The following is a 26,407-nucleotide window of genomic DNA, read 5'->3' as shown; positions in this document are numbered from 1 at the left end:
AACACCCCCAGGTCCTTTTCCACTGGGCAGCTTTCCAGCCACTCCTCCACAAGCCTGTAGCGTTGCATGGGGTTGTCGCTCAACTGCAGGACCCAGCACTGAGCCTCGTTGAATCTCATACAATTGGCCTCGGCCCATCCATCCAGCCTGCCCACAGCCCTCTGCAGAGCCTTCCTACCCTCAAGCAGATCAACACTCTGCACTACTTGGTGTCATCTGCAAATTTACCGGGGGTGCACTCAATGCCCTCGTCCAGATCATTGATATTAAACTGAACTAGTCCCAATACTGAGCCCGGGGGAACACCATTTGTGACCAGCCGCCAACTGGATTTAACTCCATTCACCACAACTCTTTGGGCCCGGCCATCCAGACAGTTTTTTACCCAGCAAACAGTATGCCCGTCCAACCAACGAGCAGCCAGTTTCTCCACCGGAATGATTTGGGAAATGGTGTCAAAGGCTTTACAACAGTCCAGGTAAACAACATCCACAGACTTCCCCTTATCCACTAAGCAGCTCACCTTGTCACAGGAGGAGATCAGGTGAGTCAAGCAGGACCTGCCTTTCACAAACCCATCCTGACTGGGCCTGATTGCCTCCTTGTCCTGTATGTGCTGTGTGATGGCACTCAAGATGATCTGCTCCATACCCTTTCATGGAACCGAGCTCACACTGACAGGCCTGGAGTTCCCCAGACCCTCCTTTCCTTGTGGCCCTTCTTGCAGATGGGTGTCACATTTGCTAACCTCCAGTCAACTGGGACCTCCCCAGTTACCCATGAGCACTCACGAATGATTGGAAGTGGCTTGGTTTGATACAACCTTAAAACAAGAGGGGCACCAAGGCACCCACAGAGCACACCCAATGGGAAAGGCCAGGCCTAAAGACAGCCTTAGCGAGATGGCAGCAAGCCGGGGAAAGAGCAAAGGCGATGGAAGTGGCCTCAAGTTGCGCCAGGGGAGCTTTAGGCTGGATAGCAGGAAAAATTTCTTCCCTGAGAGAGTGGTGAAGCATTGGAACAGGCTGCCCAGGGAGGTGGTGGAGTCACCATCACTGGAGGTGTTCAAGGAACGTGTGAACATGGCATTGCAGGACATAGTTTAGTGGGCATGGCGGTGTTGGGTTGAGGATTGGACTTGATGATCTTACAGGTCTTTTCCAACCTTGATGATTTTGTGATCCTGTGAAGTGAAGTGCCTCATGACCGGCACACCCACAAAGCCCAGAACAGCCTTCCAGGGCCACGAGGAAATGGGGCCCCTCTTCAAAACGCACCCGCAAACACCACACGAGTGCCACGGGATGACCTCAGGGACAACACCCCACCTCTCCTACACTTTAGACACGTCTGCCAATTATGCTGACATGCACCTTCCATGCAAATCCTCCCAAATACCTACTCTCACTTAAAAGCTCCCGCCAGGGCCATGTGGACACATAATCAACAGGAGGACATTGAAAAGGGAGAACTGTGGGAAGGAAAACACGCCCAACCTCATTACACGCCAGGCTGTGGCATGCAACGCCTGCTTGCTGAAAAATGCTGTCATGCGCAAAGGCTGCCTCACCCCCTTGGGCACTTGGGGACCAGCATAAAAGCCGGCCCAGTGCCTCTCTCCCTCACACACTTCTCCTCTGCGGTTAACAAGGTGAGCCTGATACGCCTTCCCCTGCTCCTCCTCACCCACCTGGCCCCTTCTTCCAGCACACTCTGACCCCAGACTCAGCAATCCTGACGCCTCCCCAACACCACGCTCCCCACAGCTGTACACCACGCCTCCCCATCCCTCGCCCTCCTGCAACACCACCCCTCGCACACCCATTCCCCTCCGCTTCCTCAACACCCTCTCTTCCAGGGACCCTCCACACCACAGACATGGCCTGCTACGACCTCTGCCGCCCCTGCGGACCCACCCCGCTGGCTGACAGCTGCAACGAGCCCTGTGTCAGGCAGTGCGAGGACTCCCGCGTCGTCATCCAGCCTCCCCCCGTGCTCGTCACCCTGCCAGGACCCATCCTCAGCTCCTTCCCACAGAACACTGCCGTCGGATCCTCCTCATCCGCTGCCGTCGGCAACATCCTCAGCTCCCAGGGAGTGCCTGTCTCCTCCGGAGGCTTCGGCTACGGCTATGGCTTTGGAGGCCTGGGCTGCTTTGGTGGCAGAAGAGGCTGCTACCCCTGCTAAGGGCCCTCGCCACCACCCCTGACACCAACTACACACATCCGGGAAGCCACAGCATGGATTGAGGATTCACCTCCGGGCCCTTCCTGGCACGTGAACCTGCCGTCCACAGCTCCTCCTCTCAAGGCACCAAGCAAGAAGGCAGGGAAGGGGCCTGCCCGGGCTGCCTGGAAACATGGCCCATGTACCTCCTCCTCTTCTCTCACCTCCTTCTTTGCACCTCACACCAGCTCCCCTCCATTTGGTGCTCCTGCATTTTCACTCTTTTGCCTCAATAAAGTTCTCCTGCATCACAGCCTCAAATGCTTCCACTTTTCTTCACCCAAGAAGAAACAGGGCTTAAAAGCCCATCACGGTCGGTGGAAAGGGGCAACAACACCTCTCCTATGAAACAGGCCACCACCAACGCCGGTGCCTTGTGGCTTTCAGAACATACACAATCCCACCCACCACTTACCCAAAGGCTTTGACGCAATAATTCTCACCTTCATATGCCTCTCACAAAGTCTCCCCATGCCAGCACACACTTGACTAACTCTCTTCCCTACAATGACTCTCATGCCCTCCCAGCCAACAGAATCACAGAATCATGCAGTTCGGCAGGAACCTCTGGATATCATGTGCTTCAACCCACTGCTGAAGCACGACCACCCACAGCAGGTTGTCTGGGACCATGGCTGGTTGGTTTTCAGTATCTCCCAGGAGGGAGACTCCACCACCTCTTCCACTCTCTGACCACCCTCACTCTGGAAAACACTTGCCTTCTTCGCCCATGCAATGCCATCTGTTCTCACTTGTGCCTATGGACTCTTGCCCTTGTTGTGCACCCTATTCAGAAGAACCACACTCCCTCAACTTCACTCCCTCCCGTCTGGGATTTATACACATTGATGACAGAACCCCTGCACATTCTTTGCCTCCTAGGTAAGGAATCCCAGCTCCTCAGCCTCTCCTCATAGGAATGACGCTTCTGCCACTTCAGCATCTTGGTGGCCCTGCACTGGTCTTGCTCCACTACGTTCATGCCCTTCTTCCACTGGGGAGACCAGAACCGCACACAGCACCCCACATGGGACCTCACCAGTGCTGAGGAGACATGAAGGGTCACCTCCCTCAACCTACTGCCAACGCTTTTCCTAATGACACACTGGAGGCTGGTGGCCCCATTTTGCAGCAGGGTGCTTTTCTACCTCATGCTACATTTGTTTTCCACCAGGGCCACAAGCACCTTCTCTGCTAAGCTGCTTTCTATCCAATATGCCCCCAGCCATTCCTGCTACCTGGAATGTCTCCTCCCGAGGAACAGGACTTTGCGCCTCCCCTTACTCAATTCCAGCAGATTCCTCTATGTCCAGGTAAAGGAAATCAGGTAGCTCCCGCAGCAATCGTGGGTTCAAACCATCTTTCCCCATGGACTTATGCACATCCACTTACACAACCCTCCCTTTATGGAGGGCAGATGTGATTCCACTGGCACCCCTAGCCCAGCCCTGAATTGGCCCAGCGTGACTCTTCCCTGCCAGGCACTCCAGCACCCATCAACACAGACGCACAGATACCCTTCCTGCCTCACCTCGTCTTCCTCACCAACGAGCATTGCTCAAGTGGCAAAGAACCCCCAAGAAATATTTATGCTGAATTATGCTGGGGAGACCAGAACCGCACACAGCACCCCACATGGGACAGCAGGTCTTCGGAGTCTGGAGATGTCCTCACTGACTGCAAGCTAGGCAACGGTACTCCAATTTATAAAAAGGGTGTCAGTGAAGAGCCAGGAAACTGTAGACCTGTTAGTCTAAACTCAGGACCTAGAAAAATGATGGAGAAGATCCTACTGGGTGATATTCAAAGGCATTTAAAGGGAAATGCAATCATCAGGCACAGTGAGTATGGGTCCACTAAGGAAACGTCCTGTTTCATTTCATAGCCTTCTACGATAAGGTCACCTGCACTGTCGATGAAGGGAAGGCCATGGATGCAGTTTTTCTGGATTTTAGGAAGGCTTTTGATCCTGTCCCTCACAGCATCCCTCTGGACATGATGTCCAGCTGTGAGATGAGCAGGTACACGCTGCCCTGGGTGAAGAACTGGCTCAAGGGCAGAGCTCAAAGGGTTGTAGGGAATGGGGCTACATCAGGCTGGTGACCAGTCACCAGGGGTGTGCCTCTGGGCTCCGTTCCAGGGCCAGTTCTGTCCAAGATTCTGATCAACCATCTGGATGCAGGAGATGAATGCACCACTAGCAAGTTTGCTGATGATACCAAACTGGGAGGTGCTGTTGACTCTCTTGAGGGACAAGAGGCTTTGCAGACGGATCTAGAGAGATTGGAGCATTGATGATTGCCCAACGGCATGAAATTTAACAAGAACAAATGCCAGATTCTGCACCTGGGACGCAGTAACACCGGGCACAAGCACAGACTGGGAGAGGAGAGGCTGGAGAGCAGCCCCGCAGAAAGGGATCTGGGGGTGCTGGCTGACAGCAGGCTCAACAGGAGGCAGCTGTGTGCCCTGGCAGCCGAGGGGGCAAACCCCATCCTGGGGTGCGTCAAACACACCATAACCAGCCGGTCAAAAGAGGGGATTGTCCCGCTGTGTTCAGCTCTGGTACGGCCTCACCTTGAGTACTGTGAGCAGTTCTGGGCCTCACCATTTAAGAGGGATCTGAAGGTCCCTGAAAGCATCCAGAGGAGGACAACAAAGGTGGTGACAGGGCTGGGAGGCATGTCCTGTGAGGAGGGGCTGAGGACTTTGGGTTTGCCTAGTTTGGAGGAGGCCAAGGGGCAACCTCATTGCTCTCTGCAGCTTCCTGAGGAGGGGAAGGGGAGAGGGAGGTGCTGATCACTTCTCCCTTGGACCCAGCGACAGCACACATGGGAATCGTTCAAAGCTGCATCAGGGTAGGTTCAGACGACATTAGGAAGAATTTCTTTACAGAGACCGTGGTCAAACACTGGAATAGGCTTCCTAGAGAAGCAGTCAATGCTCCATGCCTGTCAGTGTTTAAGAGGCATCTGGACAATGACCTTAATAACATGCTTTAACCTTTGGTCAGCCCTGAAGTGGTCAGGCAGTTGGACTAGATGATCCTTGTAGGTCCCTTCCAACTGGACTGCTCTACTCTACTCTAGTCTATTCTGCTCCATCAAACCTTCCGCACACAAACATCACCTCGAGGTTCTCAGGCGCACAGCCCAGCATGCGCCCCTCCCATTTCCCCTCCACCATGTCCAGTCCCGCTCTGGCCCCACAAACACTGCGCAGAGAAATGGCCGCAGCCCTCGGCACTCAGCCCAAAGAAAGACCCCACAGGCGGTCACTCCCAGCCTCCCCTGCCTGCCGCTCCCGCTCCCCCTGGGCCTCTCACGGGCCTCACCAGCTCTCCCAGAGCTCACCAGCCTCAGCCCCGCGGCCGCAGCCTTCCCTCACCACAGCCAGGCACTGCCTCAGCACCCTCAGCGACCAGCCAATCGGGAGGCAGCTAACAACCTGCCAATCGGGAGGCAGCTAACAACCTGCCAATCAGGGGATGGCTGACAGGCACCAGCTGCTGCAGAAGCTCCTGGAAGCTTCCAGAAGGCCACTCTCAGCACCCCAAAATCAACACCTCCAGTCCAATAAATAGGTAATCTTCACAAAACAGCCCCCAAAACAACTGCTGGGAGGGGTGGGAGGTGAACGAGGGAATGAATGAGTAGAAATGCTGCCAAAACCCAACCCAAACCCCTCACACGGAAGAAGTTAGAGACCTCAGAGGGGCAAGAGGGAGGGAAAATGCCCTGATTAAATAACACCCCCCCAAAAAAAGCTGACATCAATAAATACATCAACAGACCCTGCACTTCTTGTCCTTGCTGCAGGGTGCCAGGGACACCCACGCAGGGTCCCCTGTCCTGTCCCCCCTTGCTGTGTTCCCCAGACCAATCTCCTGGCAGTCCCCATGACACCATCTTCCTTCACGGCGGGGTGCCAGGGCCACACACACAGGGCCCCGTGTCACCGTGCCCAGCTTCCAGCGATATGGGAGTCCCCAGGCCATGGTCTCACCTTGCTGTGGGGTCCCCAGCTGAACCCTTGGGGGGATCCCCACACCACCATCCCCTCTTCACTGCAGGGACCCATGCAAGAGTCTCCCGACCACCATCCCCTCTGCTGCAGGGTCCCTGGACCACCTGTGCAGGGGACCCCAAGCCACCATCCCTCTGCTCTGAGGTCACACAGAGAGCCCCCTCTGTGAGCTCACCATCCTCCTCACCGTGGGGACCCTGCGGCACAGCATGGGGCACTGAGCACCAGGTGCAGGAACCAGCCCCTGACCCTGCTCTGCTGGGAAGGTGGGGCTCTGTGGTGGGTTCACCTGGGCTGGATGCCCAGTGCCCACCAAGCCGCTCTATCACTGCCTCTCCTCAGCTGGACAGGGGGAGACAAATACACCAGGGGCTCCTGGGTCGAGATAAGGACAGGAAGATCACTCACCAATTACCGTCAAGGGAAAAATTAATTTCACGTATTGCCAATAGAAATTAAGAGTAGAATAATGAGAAGTAAAACCTAATCCTAAAACACCTTCCTGCCATCCCTCCCTTCTTCTGGCCTCAACTTCACGCCCAAATTCTCTACCTCCTCCTCCTCTGCAGCGCAGGGCGACAGGGAATGCAGGTTGTGGTCAGGTCATCACACGTTGTCTCTGCTGATTCTTCCTTGCTCCACTGTGCGGTCCCAACCATGGGAGACAGTCCTTCACAAACTTCTCCAACATGGCTCCTTCCCACGGGCTGCAGTAATTCACAAACTGCTCCAGCATGGCTCCTTTCCACGAGGTGCAGACCCTCAGGAACGGACTGCTCCAGCATGGATCGCCCGTGGCGTCACAGGTCCGGCTAGAAGACCTGCTCCAGCAGAGCTATACATGGGGTCACAGCCTCCTTCGGATGCATCTACCTGCTCCGGTGTCAGGTCCTCAATGGGCTGCAGGTGGATGTCTGCTCCACCATGGACCTTCATGGGCTGCAGGAGGACAATCTGCTCTACCATGGTCTTCACCACAGGCTGCAGGGAATCTCGGCTCCAGCGCCTTCTCCCTTCTCTCATCCAGTTAATATAGCGCAGCAGATTTTTCCCCTTTGTAAATATGTTTAGCACAGAGGCGCAACCACCGTTGCTGATTGGCTCACGTTTGGCCACTAGCAGCTCCATCTTGGACCTACCCAGCATTGGCTCTATCAGACACTGGGGAAGCTTCTGGAGCCTTCTCACAGAAGCCACCCCTGTAGCGCCCTCGCTACCAAAACCTTGCCATGAAAACCCAACACACCCAGCTAAAAGCCTACAAGCAAGAGGGGCACCAAGGCACCCACAGAGCACATCCAACGGGAAAGGCCAGGCCTAAGGCCAGGCTTAGCGAGTTGGCAGCAGTGTGTGGAGTAACCGAACACATTGGAAGGGGCAGCGCCTCATGCCTGGCACACCTCCAAAGCCCAGACCAGCCTGACAGAGAGGCGAGGAAATGGGCCCCCTCTTCACAACGCACCCGAAAACCACACCACACGAGTGCCACGGGATGACATCACTGACGACACCCCATCTCTATTATGCTTTGGTTATGACTTCTACCTGCCCTGACACGTGCCATCAACACCAGCCTTTGGCCTCTAATACTCTCACTTAAAAGCTGCCGCCTGGGCCAAGCGGACATGTCCTCAAGAGGAAAACATGAAATTGCAGAATTTCAGGGAGGAAAATGCGTCCCAACTTATTACTCACGAGGTTGTGGCATGTAACAGCTGCTTGCTGAAAAATGCTGACATGCGCAAAGATGGTCGCGCCCCTTTGGGACCAGCATAAAAGTCAGCCCAGAGCCTCTCTCCCTCACACACTTCTCCTGACGCCTTCACCTCCACGGTCAACAAGGTGAGCCTGAAACCCCTTCCCCTCCTTCTCCTCACCCACCTGGCCCCTTCTTCCAGCACACTCTGACCCCACACTCACAGCCCTGATGCCTCCCCACCACCATGCTCCCCACAGCCCCACAGCAAGCCACCTCACTCCCTCACCCTCCTACCCCTCGAACCCCCATTCCCCTCTGCTTCCTCAACACCCTCTCTTCCAGGGCCCCTCCACACCACACACATGGCCTGCTACGACCTCTGCCGCCCCTGCGGACCCACCCCACTGGCTAACAGCTGCAACGAGCCCTGTGTCAGGCAGTGCGAGGACTCCCGCGTCGTCATCCAGCCTTCCACCGTGCTCGTCACCCTGCCAGGACCCATCCTCAGCTCCTTCCCCCAGAACACCGCCGTCGGATCCTCCTCATCCGCTGCCGTGGGCAACATCCTCAGCTCCCAGGGAGTGCCTGTCTCCTCCGGAGGCTTTGGCTACGGCTATGGCTTTGGAGGCCTGGGCTGCTTCGGTGGCAGAAGAGGCTGTTACCCCTGCTAAGGGCCCTCGCCACCACCCCTGACACCAACCACCCACATCCGGGAAGCCACAGCATGGATTGAGGATGCAACTCTGGCCCTTCCTGGCATGTCGACCGGCCGTCCACAACTCCTCCTCTCAAGGCAACAAGCAAGGAAGCAGGGAAGGGGCCTGCCCGGGCTGCCTGGAAACATGGCCCATGTACCTTCTCGTCTTCTACCACCTCCTTCTTTGCACCTCACACCAACTCCCCTCCACTTGGTGCTCCTGCATTTTCACTCTTTCCCCTCAATAAACTTCTCCTGCATCCCAGCCTCAAACGCCTCCACTTCCTTTCTTCTCACAAGGCTTTTCCAACTTCACCCAAGAAAAAACAGGGCTTAGTAGGTCATCAGGGTGGGGGGAAAGGGGCCACAAGACCTCTCTTACGAAATATGCCACCACCAACACCGGTGCCCCGTGGCTTCCAGAACATTACGCAAGCCCACCACTTGCTCAAAGCCTTTGACGCAATAACGCTCACCTTCGTACACCTCTCACAAACTCTATCCATGCCAGCACACCCTTGACTAACTCTCTTCCCTACAATGACTCTCCTGCCCTCCCAGCCAACAGAATCACAGAATCATGTAGTTCGGCAGGAACCTCTGGAGAACATGTTCTTCAAACCCGCTGCTCAAGTACGGCCCCCTACAGCAGGTTGTCTGGGGCCATGGCCACTCGGGTTTTCAGTATCTCCAAGGACAGAGACTCCACCACCTCTTTTACTCCTGGACCACCCTCACTCTGGGAAAGCCTTGCCTTCTTTGCTCACGGAATTCCATCTCTTTTCGCTTGTGCACATGGCCTCTTCTCCTGACACTGATCACAAGGCTCTGGGCCCAGCCCTTCAGCCACTTTGCACTCCCCCTCACTGGCCACTTACGCAACCCATACTTTCTCAGCTTCTCTAGGAGCACGTAGTGGGAGACACTGACAAAGGCTTCATTCCAGTACAGCTCAACAACAGCCACTGCTTTCCCCTCGTCCAACACCCAGTCACTTCAACCTTGAAGGCACAGAGTTTGGTCAAACACCGTTTTACCTTTGGAAATCCACGCTGACGGCTCTCCAGCACCTTCTTGCACTTCCTGGGCCTGATAGTGCTTTCCAGAAGGATTTCCTCAATCACCTTCCCCAGAAATGAGGTCAAGCTCACCAGCCTCTACTTTCCACGATCCTCCATCTTGACCTTCTTCAAGATACGAGCTCTCTACCAGTCTTCAGGAACTGCTCCAAGGCACATCACCATTCCAAGACAATGAGCACCAGCCTCACAAGGCCATCAGCCCTCTCCCTTGGAATTCCTGGCTGCAACCTGTCAGGCCCCGTGGGCTTGCGGACACCCAGTCGCACAGCACTCTGTCCTACCTCCCTTCATCTTCCTCAGGAACAAGCACTGCTCACCTGACAAACAGCCTGCAAAACACTCACTTCAGCTCAATCCAGGCAGGCCTGGCCATTCATCAACCCTTTGGCATGCACCCACCACCACCAGGGCTATGGCTCTGCAGCCACGTGCTGCATGCTCGCCTACAACTCCCTTCGGCGATCTCCAAATTCTCTTTCTGCGTCTCAAACACTATGCAGGGAAAGAAGCTCACCCCTCGGTACTCACCTCAAGTAAAAACCCCAAAGGCCCTCGCTCACCAGGGCCCCAATCCTCTTCTGCCTCTTGCCACACTCATGGGCTCTCCAGAAACTCACCTGCCCTTGCAGGGTGCCCCATATACAATCACAGAAACTTTTACCTTGGAAAAGACAATTAACATCATCGACTCCAACCGTTAACCTAACACTACCAAGTCCACCAATAAACAGTCACCCCAAGCGCCACGTCTACATGTCTTTCAAATACCTCCAGGGATGGTGACTCAACCACTTCCTTGGGCAGCCTGTTCCAAGGCTTGACAACCCTTTTAATGAAGAAAGCATTCTAAGTATCCTATGAAAACCTCCCCTGGTGCAACATGAAGCTGTTTCCTCTCGTCCTATCACTCCTTAGTAGGGAGAAGAGACTGAATCCCAGCTTGTCACAATCTCCTTTCAGGTAGTTGCAGAGACCGATAAGGTCTCCCCTGAGGCTCCTCTTCTCCAGGCTAAACAACCCCAGTTCCCTCAGCCGCTCCTCATAAGTCTTCTTCTATGGACCCTTCACCAGCTCCGTTGCTCTTCCTTGGACACTCTCCAGCTACTCCATCTCTTTCTTGTAGACTTAAGGGCCCAAAACTGAACACAGGATTCGAGGGGCGGCCTCACCATCGCAGCGTACAGGGGGACAACCACTTCCCTACTCCTGCTGGCCACACTATTTCTGATACAGGCCAGGATGCCATGGGCCTTCTTGGCCACCTGGGCACACTGCTGGCTCCTGTTCAGCTGGCTGTCAACCAGCACCCCCAGGTCCTTTTCTGCAGGGCAGCTTTCCAGCCACTCTTCCCCAAGCCTGTAGCCTTGCATGGAGTTGTTGTCACTCAAGTGCAGGACCCAGCACTGAGCCTCATTGAATCTCATACAACTGGCCTCGGCCCATCGACCCAGCCTGTCCACAGCCCTCTGTAGATCCTTAAACTGAACTGACCCCAATACTGAGCCCAGGGGTACACCATTTGTGACCAGCCGCCAACTGGATTTAACTCCATTCACCACAACTCTTTGGGCCCGGCCATCCAGACAGTTTTTTACCCAGCAAACAGTTTGCCCGTCCAAGCCACGAGCAGCCAGTTTCTCCACCGGAATGGTTCGGGAAATGGTGTCAAAGGCTTTACAACAGTCCAGGTAAACAACATCCACAGCCTTTCCCTCATCCACTAAGCAGCTCACCTTGTCACAGGAGGAGATCAGGTGAGTCAAGCAGGACCTGCCTTTCACAAACCCATCCTGACTGGGCCTGATTGCCTCCTTGTCCTGTATGTGCTGTGTGATGGCACTCAAGATGATCTGCTCCATACCCTTTCATGGAACTGACCTCACACTAACAGGCCTGGAGTTCCCCAGACCCTCCTTGTGGCCCTTCTTGCAGATGGGCATCACATTTGCTAACCTCCAGTCAACTGGGACCTCCCCAGTTACACATGAGTGCTCATAAATGATTGGAAGTGGCTTGGTTTGATACAACCTTAAAACAAGAGGGGACCAGGACAACCACAGAGCACACCCAAGGGGAAAAGCCAGGCCTACAGACAGGATTAGCGAGATGGCAGCAAGCCGGGGAAAGAGCAAATGCGATGGAAGTGGCCTCAAGTTGCGCCAGGGGAGCTTTACGCTGGATATCAGGAAAAATTTCTTCCCTGAGAGAGTGGTGAAGCATTGGAACAGGCTGCCCAGGGAGGTGGTGGAGTCACCATCACTGGAGGTGTTCAAGGAATGTGTGGACGTTGCATTGCAGGAAATCGTTTAGAGGGTATGGCGGTGCTGGTTTGATGGTTGGACTTGATCATGTTACAGGTCTTTTCCAACCTTGATGATTCTGTGATTCTGTGAAGTGCAGACCCTCATGACCGGCACACCCACAAAGCCCAGAACAGCCTTCCAGGGCCGCAAGGAAATGAGGCCCCTCTTCACAACGCACCCGCAAACCACACCACACGAGTGCCACGGGATGACCTCAGGGACAACACCCCACCTCTCCTACACTTTGGACACATCTGCCAATTACTCTGACACACACCTTCCATGCAAATCCTCCCAAATACCTATTCTCACTTAAAAGCTCCCGCCAGGGCCATGTGGACACATAATCAAGAGGAGGACATTAAAAAGGGAGAACTGTGGGAAGGAAAACACGCCCAACCTCATTACACACCAGGCTGTGGCATGCAACGCCTGCTTGCTGAAAAATACCGTCATGCGCAAAGGCTGTCTCACCCCCTTGGGCACTTGGGGACCAGCATAAAAGCCGGCCCAGTGCCTCTCTCCCTCACACACTTCGCCTGACACCTTCTCCTCTGCGGTCAACAAGGTGAGCCTGAAACCCCTTCCCCTCCTCTCCAGACGCAGCTGGCCTGCCTCTTCCAGGACGATCTGCCTCCACACTCAGCAGCCCTGATGTCTCCCCACCACCACGCTCCCCATAGCCCCACACCACGACTCCCCACTCCCTTGACCTCCTGCAAAACCACCCCTCGCACCCCCATTCCCCTCCGCTTCCTCAACACCCTCTCTTCCAGGGACCCTCCACACCACACACATGGCCTGCTACGACCTCTGCCGCCCCTGCGGACCCACCCCGCTGGCTGACAGCTGCAACGAGCCCTGTGTCAGGCAGTGCGAGGACTCCCGCGTCGTCATCCAGCCTCCCCCCGTGCTCGTCACCCTGCCAGGACCCATCCTCAGCTCCTTCCCACAGAACACCGCCGTCGGATCCTCCTCATCTGCTGCCGTCGGCAACATCCTCAGCTCCCAGGGAGTGCCCATCTCCTCCGGCGGCTTCGGCTACGGCTATGGCTTTGGAGGCCTGGGCTGCTTCGGGGGCAGGAGAGGCTGCTACCCCTGCTAAGGGCCCTCGCCACTACCCCTGACACCAAACACCCACATCCGGGAAGACACGGCACGGATTGAGGACACACCTCCGGGCCCTTCCTGGCACGTTGACCTGCTGTCCACAGCTCCTTCGCTCAACGCACCAAGCAAGGAAGCAGGGAAGGGGCCTGCCCGGGCTGCCTGGAAACATGGCCCATGTACCTCCTCCTCTTCTACCACCTCCTTCTTTGCACCTCACACCAGCTCCCCTCCACATGGTGCTCCTGCATTTTCACTCTTTTGCCTCAATAAAGTTCTCCTGCATCCCAGCCTCAAATGCCTCCACTTTTCTTCACCCAAGAAGAAACAGGGCTTAAAAGCCCATCACGGTTGGTGGAAAAGGGCAACAACACCTCTCCTATGAAACATGGCACCACCAACGCCGGTGCCTCAGGGCTTCCAGAACATGACACAAGCCCACCCACCACTTACACAAAGGCTTTGACGCAATAATTCTCACCTTCATATGCCTCTCACAAAGTCTCCCCATGCCGGCACACCCTTGACTAACCCTCTTCCCTACAATGACTCTCATGCCCTCCCAGCCAACAGAATCACAGAAACATGTAGTTCGGCAGGAACCTCTGGATATCATGTGCTTCAACCCACTGCTGAAGCACGACCACCCACAGCAGGTTGTCTGGGACCATGGCTGGTTGGTTTTCAGTATCTCCCAGGAGGGAGACTCCACCACCTCTTCCACTCTCTGACCACCCTCACTCTGGAAAAGACTTGCCTTCTTCGCCCATGCAATGCCATGTGTTCTCTACTTGTGCCCAAGGACTCTTGTCCTGGTCGTGCGTACTACTCAGAAGAACCACGCTCCCTCAACTTCACTCCCTCCCGTCTGGGATTTATACACATTGATGACAGAACCCCTGCACATTCTTTGCCTCCTAGATTAGGAATCCCAGCTCCTCAGCCTCTCCTCATAGGAATGACGCTTCTGCCACTTCAGCATCTTGGTGGCCCTGCACTGGTCTTGCTCCACTACGTCCATGTCCTTCTTCCACTGGGAACACCAGAACTGCACACAGCACCCCACATGGGACCTCACCAGTGCTGAGGAGACACGAAGGGTCACCTCCCTCAACCTACTGCCAACGCTTTTCCTAATGACGCACTGGAGGCTGGTGGCCCCATTTTGCAGCAGGGTGCTTTTCTACCTCTTGCTACATTTGTTTTCCACCAGGGCCACAAGCGCCTTCTCTGCTAAGCTGCTTTCTATCCAATATGCCCCCAGCCACTCCTGCTACCTGGAATGTTGCCTCCCCAGGAACAGGACTTTGCACCTCCCCTTACTCAACTCCAGCAGATTCTTCTATGTCCAGTGCAAGGACATTGGGTAGCGCCCGCAGCAATCGTGGGTTCAAACCATCTTTCCCCATGGACTTATGCACATCCACTTACACAACCCTCCCTTTATGGGGGGCAGACGTGATTCCACTGGCACCCCTAGCCCAGCCCTGAATTGGCCCAGCGTGACTCTTCCCTGCCAGGCACTCCAGCACCCATCAACACAGATGCACAGATACCCTTCCTGCCTCACCTCGCCTTCCTCACCAACAAGCACATCCCACGTGGCAAAGAACCCCCAAGACACAGTTACGCTGAATTTGGGCAGGTCTTGGGACTCTGGAGAGGTCCTCACTGACTGCAAGCCAGCCAACGTTATTCCAACTTATAAAAAGGGTGTCAGTGAAGAGCCAGGAAACTGCAGACCTCTTAGTCTAAACTCAGGACCTAGAAAAATGATGGAGAAGATCCTACTGGGTGCTACTGAAAGGCGTTCAAAGGACAAGGCAATCATCAGCAACAGTGAGTATGGGTCCACTAAGGAAACGTCCTGTTTCATTTCATAGCCTTCTACAATAAGGTCACCTGCACTGTCGATGAAGGGAAGGTGGTGGATGTAGTTTTTCTGGATTTTAGGAGGGCTTTTGATCCTGTCCCTCACAGCATCCCTCTGGACATGATGTCCAGCTGTGAGATGAGCAGGTACACGCTGCCCTGGGTGAAGAACTGGCTGAAGGGCAGAGCTCAAAGGGTTGTAGGGAATGGGGCTACATCAGGCTGGCGACCAGTCACCAGGGGTGTGCCTCTGGGCTCCGTTCTAGGGCCAGTTCTGTCCAAGATTCTGATCAACCATCTGGATGCAGGAGATGAATGCACCACTAGCAAGTTTGCTGATGATACCAAACTGGGAGGTGCTGTTGACTCTCTTGAGGGACAAGAGGCTTTGCAGACGGATCTAGAGAGATTGGAGCATTGGGCAATCATCAACGCCATGAAATTTAACAAGAACAAATGCCAGATTCTGCACCTGGGACGCAGTAACACCGGGCACAAGCACAGACTGGGAGAGGAGAGGCTGGAGAGCAGCCCCGCAGAAAGGGATCTGGGGGTGCTGGCTGACAGCAGGCTCAACAGGAGGCAGCTGTGTGCCCTGGCAGCCGAGGGGGCAAACCCCATCCTGGGGTGCGTCAAACACACCATAACCAGCCGGTCAAAAGAGGGGATTGTCCCGCTGTATTCAGCTCTGGTACGGCCTCACCTTGAGTACTGTGAGCAGTTCTGAGCCACACCATTTAAGAGGGATCTGAAGGTCCTTGAAAGCATCCAGAGGAGGACAACAAAGGTGGTGACAGGGCTGGGAGGCATGTCCTGTGAGGAGGGGCTGAGGACTTTGGGTTTGCCTAGTTTGGAGGAGGCCGACGGGTGACCTCATTGCTCTCTGCAGCTTCCTGAGGAGGGGAAGGGGAGAGGGAGGTGCTGATCACTTCTCCCTTGGACCCAGCGACAGCACACATGGGAATCGTTCAAAGCTGCATCAGGGTTGGTTCAGACGACATTAGGAAGAATTTCTTTACAGAGACCGTGGTCAAACACTGGAATAGGCTTCCTAGAGAAGCAGTCAATGCTCCATGCCTGTCAGTGTTTAAGAGGCATCTGGACAATGACCTTAATAACATGCTTTGACCTTTGGTCAGCCCTGAAGTGGTCAGGCAGTTGGACTAGATGATCCTTGTAGGTCCCTTCCAACTGGACTGCTCTACTCTAGTCTATTCTGCTCCATCAAACCTTCCGCACACAAACAGCACCTCGAGGTTCTCAGGCGCACAGCCCAGCATGCGCCCCTCCCATTTCCCCTCCACCATGTCCACTCCCGCTCTGGCCCCACAAACACTGCGCAGAGAAATGGCCTCAGCCCTCGGCACTCAGCCCAAAGAAAGACCCCACAGGCGGTCACTCCCAGCCTCCCCTGCCTGCCGCTCCCGCTCCCCCTGGGCCTCTCACGGGCCTCACCAGCTCTCCCAGAGCTCACCAGCCTCAGCCCCGCGGCCGCAGCCTTCCCTCACCACAGCCAGGCACTGCCTCAGCACCCTCAGCGACCAGCCAATCGGGAGGCAGCTAACAACCTGCCAATCGGGAGGCAGCTAACAACCTGCCAATCAGGGGATGGCTGACAGGCACCAGCTGCTGCAGAAGCTCCTGGAAGCTTCCAGAAGGCCACTCTCAGCACCCCAAAATCAACACCTCCAGTCCAATAAATAGGTAATCTTCACAAAACAGCCCCCAAAACAACTGCTGGGAGGGGTGGGAGGTGAACGAGGGAATGAATGAGTAGAAATGCTGCCAAAACCCAACCCAAACCCCTCACACGGAAGAAGTTAGAGACCTCAGAGGGGCGAGAGGGAGGGAAAATGCCCTGATTAAATAACACCCCCCAAATAAATCTGACATCAATAAATACATCAACAGACCCTGCACTTCTTGTCCTTGCTGCGGGGTGCCAGGGACACCCACGCAGGGTCCCCTGTCATGGCCCCCCTTGCTGTGTTCCCCAGACCAATCTCCTGGCAGTCCCCATGACACCATCTTCCTTCACGGCGGGGTGCCAGGGCCACACACACAGGGTCCCGTGTCACCGTGCCCAGCTTCCAGCGATATGGGAGTCCCCAGGCCACTGTCTCACCTTGCTGTGGGGTCCCCAACTGAACCCTTGGGGGGATCCCCCCACCACCATCCCCTCTTCACTGCAGGGTCCCATGCAAGAGTCTCCGGACCACCATCCCCACTGCTGCAGGGTCCCTGGACCACCTGTGCAGGGGACCCCAAGCCACCATCCCTCTGCTCTGAGGTCACACAGAGAGCCCCCTCTGTGAGCTCACCATCCTCCTCACCGTGGGGACCCTGCACCACAGCATGGGGCACTGAGCACCAGGTGCAGGAACAAGCCCCTGACCCTGCTCTGCTGGGAAGGTGGGGCTCTGTGGTGGGTTCACCTGGGCTGGATGCCCAGTGCCCACCAAGCCGCTCTATCACTGCCTCTCCTCAGCTGGACAGGGGGAGACAAATACACCAAGGGCTCCTGGGTCGAGATAAGGACACGGTAGATCACTCACCAATTACTGTCAAGGGAAAAATTAATTTAACGTATTGACAATCGAAATTAAGAGTACGATAATGAGAAAAAAAATCAAATTTAATAATAAAACCTAAAAGACCTTCCTGCCATCCCTCCCTTCTTCTGGCCTCAACTTCACTCCCAAATTCTCTACCACCTCCTCCCCAGCGGCGCAGGGGGACGGGGAATGCGGGTTGTGGTCAGGCCATCACTCATCTCTGCCAATCCTTCCTTCTCACACTCCCGCCTTGCTCCAAAGTGGGGTCCCACCCATGGGAGACAGTCCTTCACAAACTTCTCCAACATGGCTCCTTCCCACAGGCTGCAGTTATTCACAAACTGCTCCAGCATGGCTCCTTTCCACGAGGTGCAGACACTCAGGAACGGACTGCTCCAGCGTGGGTCGCCCGTGGCGTCACGGGTCCGGCTAGAAGACCTGCTCCAGCAGAGCTATACATGGGGTCACAGCCTCCTTCGGATGCATCTACCTGCTCCGGTGTCAGGTCCTCCATGGGCTGCAGGTGGATGTCTGCTACACCGTGGACCTTCATGGGCTGCAGGGGGACAATCTGCTCTACCATGGTCTTCACCACAGGCTGCAGGGAATCTCGGCTCCAGCGCCTTCTCCCTTCTCTCATCCAGTTAATATAGCGCAGCAGATTTTTCCCCTTAGCAAATATGTTTAGCACAGAGGCGCTACCACTGTTGCTGATTGGCTCACGTTTGGCCACTAGCAGCTCCATCTTGGACCTACCCAGCATTGGCTCTATCAGACACTGGAGAAGCTTCTGGAGCCTTCTCACAGAAGCCACCCCTGTAGCCCCTTCGCTACCAAAACCTTGCCATGACAACCCAACACACCCACCTAAAAGCCTACAAGCAAGAGGGGCACCAAGGCACCCACAGAGCACATCCAACGGGAAAGGCCAGGCCTAAGGACAGACTTAGCGAGTTGGCAGCAGTGTGTGGAGTGACCGAACACATTGGAAGGGGCAGCGCCTCACGCCTGGCACACCCCCAAAGCCCAGACCAGCCTGACAGAGAGGCGAGGAAATGGGGTCCCCTCTTCACAACGCACCCGCAAACCACACCACACGAGTGCCACGGGATGACATCACTGACGACACCCCACCTCTATTATGCTTTGGTCATGACTTCTACCTGCCCTGACACGTGCCATCAACACCAGCCTTTGGCCTCTAATACTCTCACTTAAAAGCTGCCGCCTGGGCCAAGCGGACATGTCCTCAAGAGGAGGACAGGAAATTGCAGAATTTCAGGAAGGAAAACGCGTCCCAACTTATTACTCACGAGGTTATGGCATATAACAGCTGCTTGTTGAAAAATGCTCTCATGCGCAAAGATGGTCGCGCCCCTTGGGGACCAGCATAAAAGTCAGCCCAGAGCCTCTCTCCCTCACACACTTCTCCTGACGCCTTCTTCTCTGCAGTCAACAAGGTGAGACTGAAACCCCTTCCCCTCCTTCTCCTCACCCACTTAGCCCATCTTTTCCAGCACGCTCTGACCCCACACTCAGCAGTCCTGACGCCTCCCCAACACCATGCTCCCCACAGTCCCACACCACGCCTCCCCAATCCCTCACCCTCCTGTAACACCATCCTCGCACCCCCATTCCCCTCCGCTTCCTCAACACCCTCTCTTCCAGGGACCCTCCACACCACACACATGGCCTGCTACGACCTCTGCCGCCCCTGCGGACCCACCCCGCTGGCTGACAGCTGCAACGAGCCCTGTGTCAGGCAGTGCGAGGACTCCCGCGTCGTCATCCAGCCTTCCACCGTGCTCGTCACCCTGCCAGGACCCATCCTCAGCTCCTTCCCACAGAACACTGCCGTCGGATCCTCCTCATCCGCTGCCGTCGGCAACATCCTCAGCTCCCAGGGAGTGCCTGTCTCCTCCGGCGGCTTCGGCTACGGCTATGGCTTTGGAGGCCTGGGCTGCTTCGGTGGCAGAAGAGGCTGCTACCCCTGCTAAGGGCCCTCGCCACTACCCCTGACACCAAACACCGACACCCAGGAAGCCACAGCATGGATTGAGGATGCACTTCTGGCCCTTCCTGGCATATCGACCTGCTGTCCACAGCTCCTCCTCTCAAGGCACCAAGCAAGGAAGGGGTCTGTCATGGACCTCCTCCTCTTCTCTCACCTCCTTCTTTGCACCTCACACCAGCTCCCCTCCACTTGGTGCTCCTGCATTTTCACTCTTTTGCCTCAATAAAATTCTCCTGCATCCCAGCCTCAAATGCCTCCACTTCCTTTCTTCTCCCAAGGCTATTCCAACTTCACCTAAGAAAAAAAAGGGCATAAAATTCCATCAGGGTTGAAGGAAAGGGTCAACAAGACCTCTCCTACGAAATATGCCACCACCAACATCGGTGCCCCGTGGCTTCCAGAACATTACGCAAGCCCACCACTTGCGCAAAGCCTTTGACGCAGTAATGCTCGCCTTCGTATGCCTCTCACAAACTCTATCCATGCCATCACACACTTGACTAACCCTCTTCCCTACAATGACTCTCCTGCCCTCCCAGCCAACAGAATCACAGAATCATGTAGTTCAGCAGGAACCTCTGGAGAACATGTGCTTCAACCCCCCTGCTCAAGAACGGCCCCCTACAGCAGGTTGTCTGGGGCCATGGCCACTCGGGTTTTCAGTATCTCCAAGGACAGAGACTCCACCACCTCTTTTACTCTTGGACCACCCTCACTCTGGAAAAGCCTTGCCTTCTTTGCTCACGGAATTCTATCTCTTTTCGCTTGTGCACATGGCCTCTTCTCCTGACACTGATCACAAGGCTCTGGGCCCAGCCCTTCAGCCACTTTGCACTCCCCCTCACTGGCCACTTACGCAACCCATACTTTCTCAGCTTCTCTAGGAGCACGTAGTGGGAGACACTGACAACGGCTTCATTCCAGTACAGCTCAACAACAGCCACTGCTTTCCCCTCGTCCAACACCCAGTCACTTCAAACTTGAAGGCACAGAGTTCGGTCAAACACCATTTTCCCTTCATAAATCCATGCCGACCGCTCTCCAGCACCTTCTGGCCCTTTCTGGGTTTGCAGGGCTTTCCGGAAGGATTTCCTCAATCACCTTCCCCAGAAATGTGGTCAAGCTCACCAGCCTCTACTTTCCACGATCCTCCATCTTGACCTTCTTCAAGATACGAGCTCTCTACCAGTCTTCAGGAACTGCTCCAAGGCACATCACCATTCCAAGACAATGAGCACCGGCCTCCCAAGGCCATCAGCCCTCTCCCTTGGAATTCCTGGCTGCAACCCATCAGGCCCCGTGGGCTTACGGACACCCAGTCGCACAGCACTCTGTCCTACCTCCCTTCATCTTCCTCAGCAACAAGCACTGCTCGCCTGACAAACAGCCTGCAAAACACTCACTTCAGCTCAATCCAGGCAGGCCTGGCCATTCATCAACCCTTTGGCATGCACCCACCACCACCAGGGCCTCAGCTCTGCCGCCACGTGCTGCATGCTCGCCTACAACTCCCTTCGGCAATCTCCAAATTCTCTTTCTGCGTCTCAAACACTATGCAGGGAAAGAATCTCACCCCTCGGCACTCAGCTCAAGTAAAAACCCCAAAGGCCCTCGCTCACCAGGGCCCCACTCCTCCTCTGCCTCTTGCCACACTCATGGGCTCTCCAGAAACTCACCTGCCCTTGCAGGGTGCCCCATATACAATCACAGAAACTTTTACCTTGGAAAAGACAATTAACATCATCGACTCCAACCGTTAACCTAACACTACCAAGTCCACCAATAAACAGTCACCCCAAGCGCCACGTCTACATGTCTTTCAAATACCTCCAGGGATGGTGACTCAACCACTTCCCTGGGCAGCCTGTTCCAAGGCTTGACAACCCTTTTAATGAAGAAAGCATTCTAAGTATCCTATGAAAACCTCCCCTGGTGCAACCTGAGGCCCTTTCCTCTCATCCTATCACTCCTTACTAGGGATAAGAGACTGAATCCCACCACGTTACAGCCTCCTTTCAGGCAGTGGAAGAGACCGATAAGGTCGCCCCTGAGGCTCCTCTTCTCCAGGCTAAACAACCCCAGTTCCCTCAGCCACTCCTCCTCAGTCTTCTTCTATCAACTCTTCACCAGCTCCGTTGCTCTTCTTTGGATGCTCTCCAGCTCCTCCATCTCTTTCTTGTAGACTTAAGGGCCCAAAACTGAACACAGTATTTGAGGTGCGGCCTCACCAGCACCGAGGACAGGGGGACAATCCCTTCCCTACTCCTGCTGGCCACACCATTTCTGATACAGGCCAGGATGCCGTTGGACTTCTTGGCCATGCAGGCACACTGCTGGCTCCTATTCAGCCAGCTGTTGACCAACACCCCCAGGTCCTTTTCCACTGGGCAGCTTTCCAGCCACTCCTCCACAAGCCTGTAGCGTTGCATGGGGTTGTCGCTCAACTGCAGGACCCAGCACTGAGCCTCGTTGAATCTCATACAATTGGCCTCGGCCCATCCATCCAGCCTGCCCACAGCCCTCTGCAGAGCCTTCCTACCCTCAAGCAGATCAACACTCTGCACTACTTGGTGTCATCTGCAAATTTACCGGGGGTGCACTCAATGCCCTCGTCCAGATCATTGATATTAAACTGAACTAGTCCCAATACTGAGCCCGGGGGAACACCATTTGTGACCAGCCGCCAACTGGATTTAACTCCATTCACCACAACTCTTTGGGCCCGGCCATCCAGACAGTTTTTTACCCAGCAAACAGTATGCCCGTCCAACCAACGAGCAGCCAGTTTCTCCACCGGAATGATTTGGGAAATGGTGTCAAAGGCTTTACAACAGTCCAGGTAAACAACATCCACAGACTTCCCCTCATCCACTAAGCAGCTCACCTTGTCACAGGAGGAGATCAGGTGAGTCAAGCAGGACCTGCCTTTCACAAAGCCATCCTGACTGGGCCTGATTGCCTCCTTGTCCTGTATGTGCTGTGTGATGGCACTCAAGATGATCTGCTCCATACCCTTTCATGGAACCGAGCTCACACTGACAGGCCTGGAGTTCCCCAGACCCTCCTTTCCTTGTGGCCCTTCTTGCAGATGGGTGTCACATTTGCTAACCTCCAGTCAACTGGGACCTCCCCAGTTACCCATGAGCACTCACGAATGATTGGAAGTGGCTTGGTTTGATACAACCTTAAAACAAGAGGGGCACCAAGGCACCCACAGAGCACACCCAATGGGAAAGGCCAGGCCTAAAGACAGCCTTAGCGAGATGGCAGCAAGCCGGGGAAAGAGCAAAGGCGATGGAAGTGGCCTCAAGTTGCGCCAGGGGAGCTTTAGGCTGGATAGCAGGAAAAATTTCTTCCCTGAGAGAGTGGTGAAGCATTGGAACAGGCTGCCCAGGGAGGTGGTGGAGTCACCATCGCTGGAGGTGTTCAAGGAACGTATGAACATGGCATTGCAGGACATAGTTTAGTGGGCATGGCGGTGTTGGGTTGAGGATTGGACTTGATGATCTTACAGGTCTTTTCCAACCTTGATGATTTTGTGATCCTGTGAAGTGAAGTGCCTCATGACCGGCACACCCACAAAGCCCAGAACAGCCTTCCAGGGCCACGAGGAAATGGGGCCCCTCTTCAAAACGCACCCGCAAACACCACACGAGTGCCACGGGATGACCTCAGGGACAACACCCCACCTCTCCTACACTTTAGACACGTCTGCCAATTATGCTGACATGCACCTTCCATGCAAATCCTCCCAAATACCTATTCTCACTTAAAAGCTCCCGCCAGGGCCATGTGGACACATAATCAACAGGAGGACATTGAAAAGGGAGAACTGTGGGAAGGAAAACACGCCCAACCTCATTACACGCCAGGCTGTGGCATGCAACGCCTGCTTGCTGAAAAATGCTGTCATGCGCAAAGGCTGCCTCACCCCCTTGGGCACTCGGGGACCAGCATAAAAGCCGGCCCAGTGCCTCTCTCCCTCACACACTTCTCCTCTGCGGTTAACAAGGTGAGCCTGATACGCCTTCCCCTGCTCCTCCTCACCCACCTGGCCCCTTCTTCCAGCACACTCTGACCCCAGACTCAGCAATCCTGACGCCTCCCCAACACCACGCTCCCCACAGCTGTACACCACGCCTCCCCATCCCTCGCCCTCCTGCAACACCACCCCTCGCACACCCATTCCCCTCCGCTTCCTCAACACCCTCTCTTCCAGGGACCCTCCACACCACACACATGGCCTGCTACGACCTCTGCCGCCCCTGCGGACCCACCCCGCTGGCTGACAGCTGCAACGAGCCCTGTGTCAGGCAGTGCGAGGACTCCCGCGTCGTCATCCAGCCTCCCCCCGTGCTCGTCACCCTGCCAGGACCCATCCTCAGCTCCTTCCCACAGAACACTGCCGTCGGATCCTCCTCATCCGCTGCCGTCGGCAACATCCTCAGCTCCCAGGGAGTGCCTGTCTCCTCCGGAGGCTTCGGCTACGGCTATGGCTTTGGAGGCCTGGGCTGCTTTGGTGGCAGAAGAGGCTGCTACCCCTGCTAAGGGCCCTCGCCACCACCCCTGACACCAACTACACACATCCGGGAAGCCACAGCATGGATTGAGGATTCACCTCCGGGCCCTTCCTGGCACGTGAACCTGCCGTCCACAGCTCCTCCGCTCAAGGCACCAAGCAAGAAGGCAGGGAAGGGGCCTGCCCGGGCTGCCTGGAAACATGGCCCATGTACCTCCTCCTCTTCTCTCACCTCCTTCTTTGCACCTCACACCAGCTCCCCTCCATTTGGTGCTCCTGCATTTTCACTCTTTTGCCTCAATAAAGTTCTCCTGCATCACAGCCTCAAATGCTTCCACTTTTCTTCACCCAAGAAGAAACAGGGCTTAAAAGCCCATCACGGTCGGTGGAAAGGGGCAACAACACCTCTCCTATGAAACAGGCCACCACCAACGCCGGTGCCTTGTGGCTTTCAGAACATACACAATCCCACCCACCACTTACCCAAAGGCTTTGACGCAATAATTCTCACCTTCATATGCCTCTCACAAAGTCTCCCCATGCCAGCACACCCTTGACTAACTCTCTTCCCTACAATGACTCTCATGCCCTCCCAGCCAACAGAATCACAGAATCATGCAGTTCGGCAGGAACCTCTGGATATCATGTGCTTCAACCCACTGCTGAAGCACGACCACCCACAGCAGGTTGTCTGGGACCATGGCTGGTTGGTTTTCAGTGTCTCCCAGGAGGGAGACTCCACCACCTCTTCCACTCTCTGACCACCCTCACTCTGGAAAACACTTGCCTTCTTCGCCCATGCAATGCCATCTGTTCTCACTTGTGCCTATGGACTCTTGCCCTTGTTGTGCACCCTATTCAGAAGAACCACACTCCCTCAACTTCACTCCCTCCCGTCTGGGATTTATACACATTGATGACAGAACCCCTGCACATTCTTTGCCTCCTAGGTAAGGAATCCCAGCTCCTCAGCCTCTCCTCATAGGAATGACGCTTCTGCCACTTCAGCATCTTGGTGGCCCTGCACTGGTCTTGCTCCACTACGTTCATGCCCTTCTTCCACTGGGGAGACCAGAACCGCACACAGCACCCCACATGGGACCTCACCAGTGCTGAGGAGACATGAAGGGTCACCTCCCTCAACCTACTGCCAACGCTTTTCCTAATGACACACTGGAGGCTGGTGGCCCCATTTTGCAGCAGGGTGCTTTTCTACCTCATGCTACATTTGTTTTCCACCAGGGCCACAAGCACCTTCTCTGCTAAGCTGCTTTCTATCCAATATGCCCCCAGCCATTCCTGCTACCTGGAATGTCTCCTCCCGAGGAACAGGACTTTGCGCCTCCCCTTACTCAATTCCAGCAGATTCCTCTATGTCCAGGTAAAGGAAATCAGGTAGCTCCCGCAGCAATCGTGGGTTCAAACCATCTTTCCCCATGGACTTATGCACATCCACTTACACAACCCTCCCTTTATGGAGGGCAGATGTGATTCCACTGGCACCCCTAGCCCAGCCCTGAATTGGCCCAGCGTGACTCTTCCCTGCCAGGCACTCCAGCACCCATCAACACAGACGCACAGATACCCTTCCTGCCTCACCTCGTCTTCCTCACCAATGAGCATTGCTCGAGTGGCAAAGAACCCCCAAGAAATATTTATGCTGAATTATGCTGGGGAGACCAGAACCGCACACAGCACCCCACATGGGACAGCAGGTCTTCGGAGTCTGGAGATGTCCTCACTGACTGCAAGCTAGGCAACGGTACTCCAATTTATAAAAAGGGTGTCAGTGAAGAGCCAGGAAACTGCAGACCTGTTAGTCTAAACTCAGGACCTAGAAAAATGATGGAGAAGATCCTACTGGGTGCTACTGAAAGGCGTTCAAAGGACAAGGCAATCATCAGGCACAGTGAGTATGGGTCCACTAAGGAAACGTCCTGTTTCATTTCATAGCCTTCTACGATAAGGTCACCTGCACTGTCGATGAAGGGAAGGCCATGGATGCAGTTTTTCTGGATTTTAGGAAGGATTTTGATCCTGTACCTCACAGCATCCCTCTGGACAAGATGTCCAAGTGTGAGATGAGCAGGTACACACGGCCCTGGGTGAAGAACTGGCTGAAGGGCAGAGCTCAAAGGGTTGTAGGGAATGGGGCTACATCTGGCTGGTGACCAGTCACCAGGGGTGTGCCTCTGGGCTCCGTTCTAGGGCCAGTTCTGTTCAAGATTCTGATCAACCATCTGGATGCAGGAGATGAATGCACCATTAGAAAGTTTGCTGATGATACCAAACTGGGAGGTGCTGTTG

General features: G+C 55.1%; 3 protein-coding genes and 2 pseudogenes across 3 annotated transcripts; all 5 read left to right on the top strand.

Annotated features, from left to right (window-relative positions):
* The first annotated feature begins 1,429 nt into the window (after nucleotides 1-1,429).
* LOC132322085 (feather keratin 1-like) lies at nucleotides 1,430-2,187 on the top strand. Its single transcript, XM_059836280.1, has 2 exons — nucleotides 1,430-1,665; nucleotides 1,851-2,187. The coding sequence occupies exons 1-2, from the start codon at nucleotides 1,430-1,432 to the stop codon at nucleotides 2,185-2,187; spliced, it is 573 nt and encodes a 190-aa protein (XP_059692263.1).
* Nucleotides 2,188-7,999: 5,812 nt separating this feature from the next.
* Nucleotides 8,000-8,622, top strand: LOC132322084 (feather keratin-like). Its single transcript, XM_059836279.1, has 3 exons — nucleotides 8,000-8,085; nucleotides 8,209-8,232; nucleotides 8,313-8,622. The coding sequence occupies exons 1-3, from the start codon at nucleotides 8,000-8,002 to the stop codon at nucleotides 8,620-8,622; spliced, it is 420 nt and encodes a 139-aa protein (XP_059692262.1).
* A 3,744-nt stretch (nucleotides 8,623-12,366) lies between these two features.
* Nucleotides 12,367-13,138, top strand: LOC132322083 (feather keratin 1-like; annotated as a pseudogene).
* Nucleotides 13,139-18,677: 5,539 nt separating this feature from the next.
* LOC132322082 (feather keratin-like) lies at nucleotides 18,678-19,564 on the top strand (annotated as a pseudogene).
* A 3,807-nt stretch (nucleotides 19,565-23,371) lies between these two features.
* On the top strand, nucleotides 23,372-24,129 carry LOC132322081 (feather keratin 1-like). The gene is made up of 2 exons (XM_059836277.1): nucleotides 23,372-23,607; nucleotides 23,793-24,129. Exons 1-2 carry the CDS (start codon nucleotides 23,372-23,374, stop codon nucleotides 24,127-24,129), a joined length of 573 nt encoding a protein of 190 aa, XP_059692260.1.
* Nucleotides 24,130-26,407: the final 2,278 nt, after the last annotated feature.

The sequence above is a fragment of the Gavia stellata genome, chromosome 3 (assembly GCF_030936135.1).
Source record: "Gavia stellata isolate bGavSte3 chromosome 3, bGavSte3.hap2, whole genome shotgun sequence".
Lineage (NCBI taxonomy): Eukaryota > Metazoa > Chordata > Aves > Gaviiformes > Gaviidae > Gavia > Gavia stellata.
The sequence above is the reverse complement of the archived record's forward strand: the minus strand, read 5'-3'. Positions and strand labels throughout refer to the sequence as shown.

Excerpts from the sequence above, each read along its gene's own strand:
- LOC132322084 (XM_059836279.1), top strand. The coding sequence starts at position 8,000 with ATGGTCGCGCCCCTTTGGGACCAGCATAAAAGTCAGCCCAGAGCCTCT. Across the intron at positions 8,086-8,208 it reads CTGACGCCTTCACCTCCACG|CCCCACAGCAAGCCACCTCA; the intron begins GTCAACAAGGTG and ends TGCTCCCCACAG. Across the intron at positions 8,233-8,312 it reads ACAGCAAGCCACCTCACTCC|CATGGCCTGCTACGACCTCT; the intron begins CTCACCCTCCTA and ends CCACACCACACA.
- LOC132322085 (XM_059836280.1), top strand. The coding sequence starts at position 1,430 with ATGTGGACACATAATCAACAGGAGGACATTGAAAAGGGAGAACTGTGG. Across the intron at positions 1,666-1,850 it reads AACAAGGTGAGCCTGATACG|TCTTCCAGGGACCCTCCACA; the intron begins CCTTCCCCTGCT and ends CTCAACACCCTC.
- LOC132322081 (XM_059836277.1), top strand. The coding sequence starts at position 23,372 with ATGTGGACACATAATCAACAGGAGGACATTGAAAAGGGAGAACTGTGG. Across the intron at positions 23,608-23,792 it reads AACAAGGTGAGCCTGATACG|TCTTCCAGGGACCCTCCACA; the intron begins CCTTCCCCTGCT and ends CTCAACACCCTC.